Below are 1,475 nucleotides of genomic sequence, written 5' to 3'. Positions count from 1 at the left end.
CCCTTCCCACCCCAATATCCCGTTAAAATGCCCCAAATCCCTGGATCCTTTCCCTATTTTTTGGGATTTTCCCATTTCCCTTCCCACCCCAATAATCCCGTTAAAATGCCCCAAATCCCTGGATCCTTTCCCTATTTTTGGGGATTTTCCCATTTCCCTTCCCACCCCAATAATCCCGTTAAAATTCCCCAAATCCCTGGATCCTTTCCCTGCTAATGGGGATTTCTCCGCTGCTGTTCCCACCCCACATCCTCGTGTGGGAGCGCCCGGCTCCCTGGAATGCCGCGGTTGACCGCGGCCTGTCCGTGTGCCCAGGTGTGCCAGTACCGCTCCTCGCTGTACTCGGAGGTGGACAGCCACTTCCGGCTGACCCACGAGGACACGCGGCACCTGCTGTGTCCCTACTGCCTCAAGGTCTTCAAGAACGGCAACGCCTTCCAGCAGCACTTCATGAGGCACCAGGTGCACCGGGAATTCCCTGGATTCGGGTGGAAAAAGTGGGATTTGGGGGGTTCTGAACGAGTGGGGTTCCGGCGCTGGGATTTTTGCTGTGGAAGTTTGGGATGGGGTTGTTTGGCCGGGAAAATGGGATTTGGGAGGAATTCCCAGCTCTGGGAGTGACCAAGGAGAGGTTGGAGTGACCCGGGATAGTGGGAATGTGGATCCTTTAAAGACCTTTCCCAGCCCAAATCATTCCAGGAGTTCCTTGTGTGGGATATCTGGGATAAATTCTGGATCCTGGCCCAGGTTATTCCATGGATTCCCCATCCCTGGAGCAACCTGGGATGGTGGGAGCTGTCCCTGCTCTTGGAATTGGATGGGATTCCCACCCCAAACCATTCCAGGCTTCCCTGGGCTGCGTTAGGTTGGATTTTAGGGATAAATCCTTCCCTGGCCCAGGTTATTCCATGGATTCCCCATCCCTGGGAGTGTCCCGTTCCAGTTTGGATCCACCTGGAATAGTGGAAGGTGTCCCTGCCTTTGGATCTTTAAGGATACCTTACTTAATAATTAATTAATAATCAGTACACAATAATAATAATTTAAAATCATTATTATTATTAACAATAATTAAGTAATAACGAGCAATTTTCTCCAGAAGAAGAGTGTTTATCACTGCAACAAGTGCAGGCTGCAGTTCCTGTTTGCCAAGGACAAGATCGAGCACAAACTGCAGCACCACAAAACCTTCCGCAAGCCCAAGCAGCTCGAGGGGCTCAAACCCGGCACCAAGGTGCGCAATTCCCGGGAATTCGGGGCTCTCCTGCCTTGGAATGGCGGTGGAGGGGTGGAGGGGGAAGTTACGGGTTCGTTTGGGTTGGTTTGGGGGCATTTAGTGGGGGTTTAATGAGATTAAGGGGATAGTTTATGGGATTCGTTGGATGTTTCATGGGATTCGTTGGGTGTTTTATGGGATTCATTGGGGTATTTTGTGGGATTCATGGGGTGTTTTGTGGGATTCATGGGGTGTTTTG

The 1,475-nt window shown here is 51.3% G+C and overlaps 1 protein-coding gene across 5 annotated transcripts in view; it reads left to right on the top strand.

Moving 5' to 3' along the window:
- The window catches only part of POGZ (pogo transposable element derived with ZNF domain), a 22,139-nt gene that overhangs the window by 11,962 nt on the left and 8,702 nt on the right, over positions 1-1,475 (top strand). For all 5 annotated transcript variants that reach the window (XM_042027974.1, XM_042027810.1, XM_042027893.1 and 2 more), the window contains exons 11-12: positions 316-462; positions 1,100-1,234. In XM_042027974.1, the coding sequence (XP_041883908.1) occupies positions 316-462; positions 1,100-1,234 (282 nt within the window). The remainder of the gene's footprint in view (positions 1-315; positions 463-1,099; positions 1,235-1,475) is intronic.

This window comes from Corvus kubaryi, unplaced genomic scaffold, assembly GCF_017639235.1.
Source record: "Corvus kubaryi isolate FWS band 111438036 unplaced genomic scaffold, C.kubaryi_AGA036_p1.0 119, whole genome shotgun sequence".
Lineage (NCBI taxonomy): Eukaryota > Metazoa > Chordata > Aves > Passeriformes > Corvidae > Corvus > Corvus kubaryi.
This window is presented reverse-complemented; position numbering and strand designations above follow the sequence as displayed.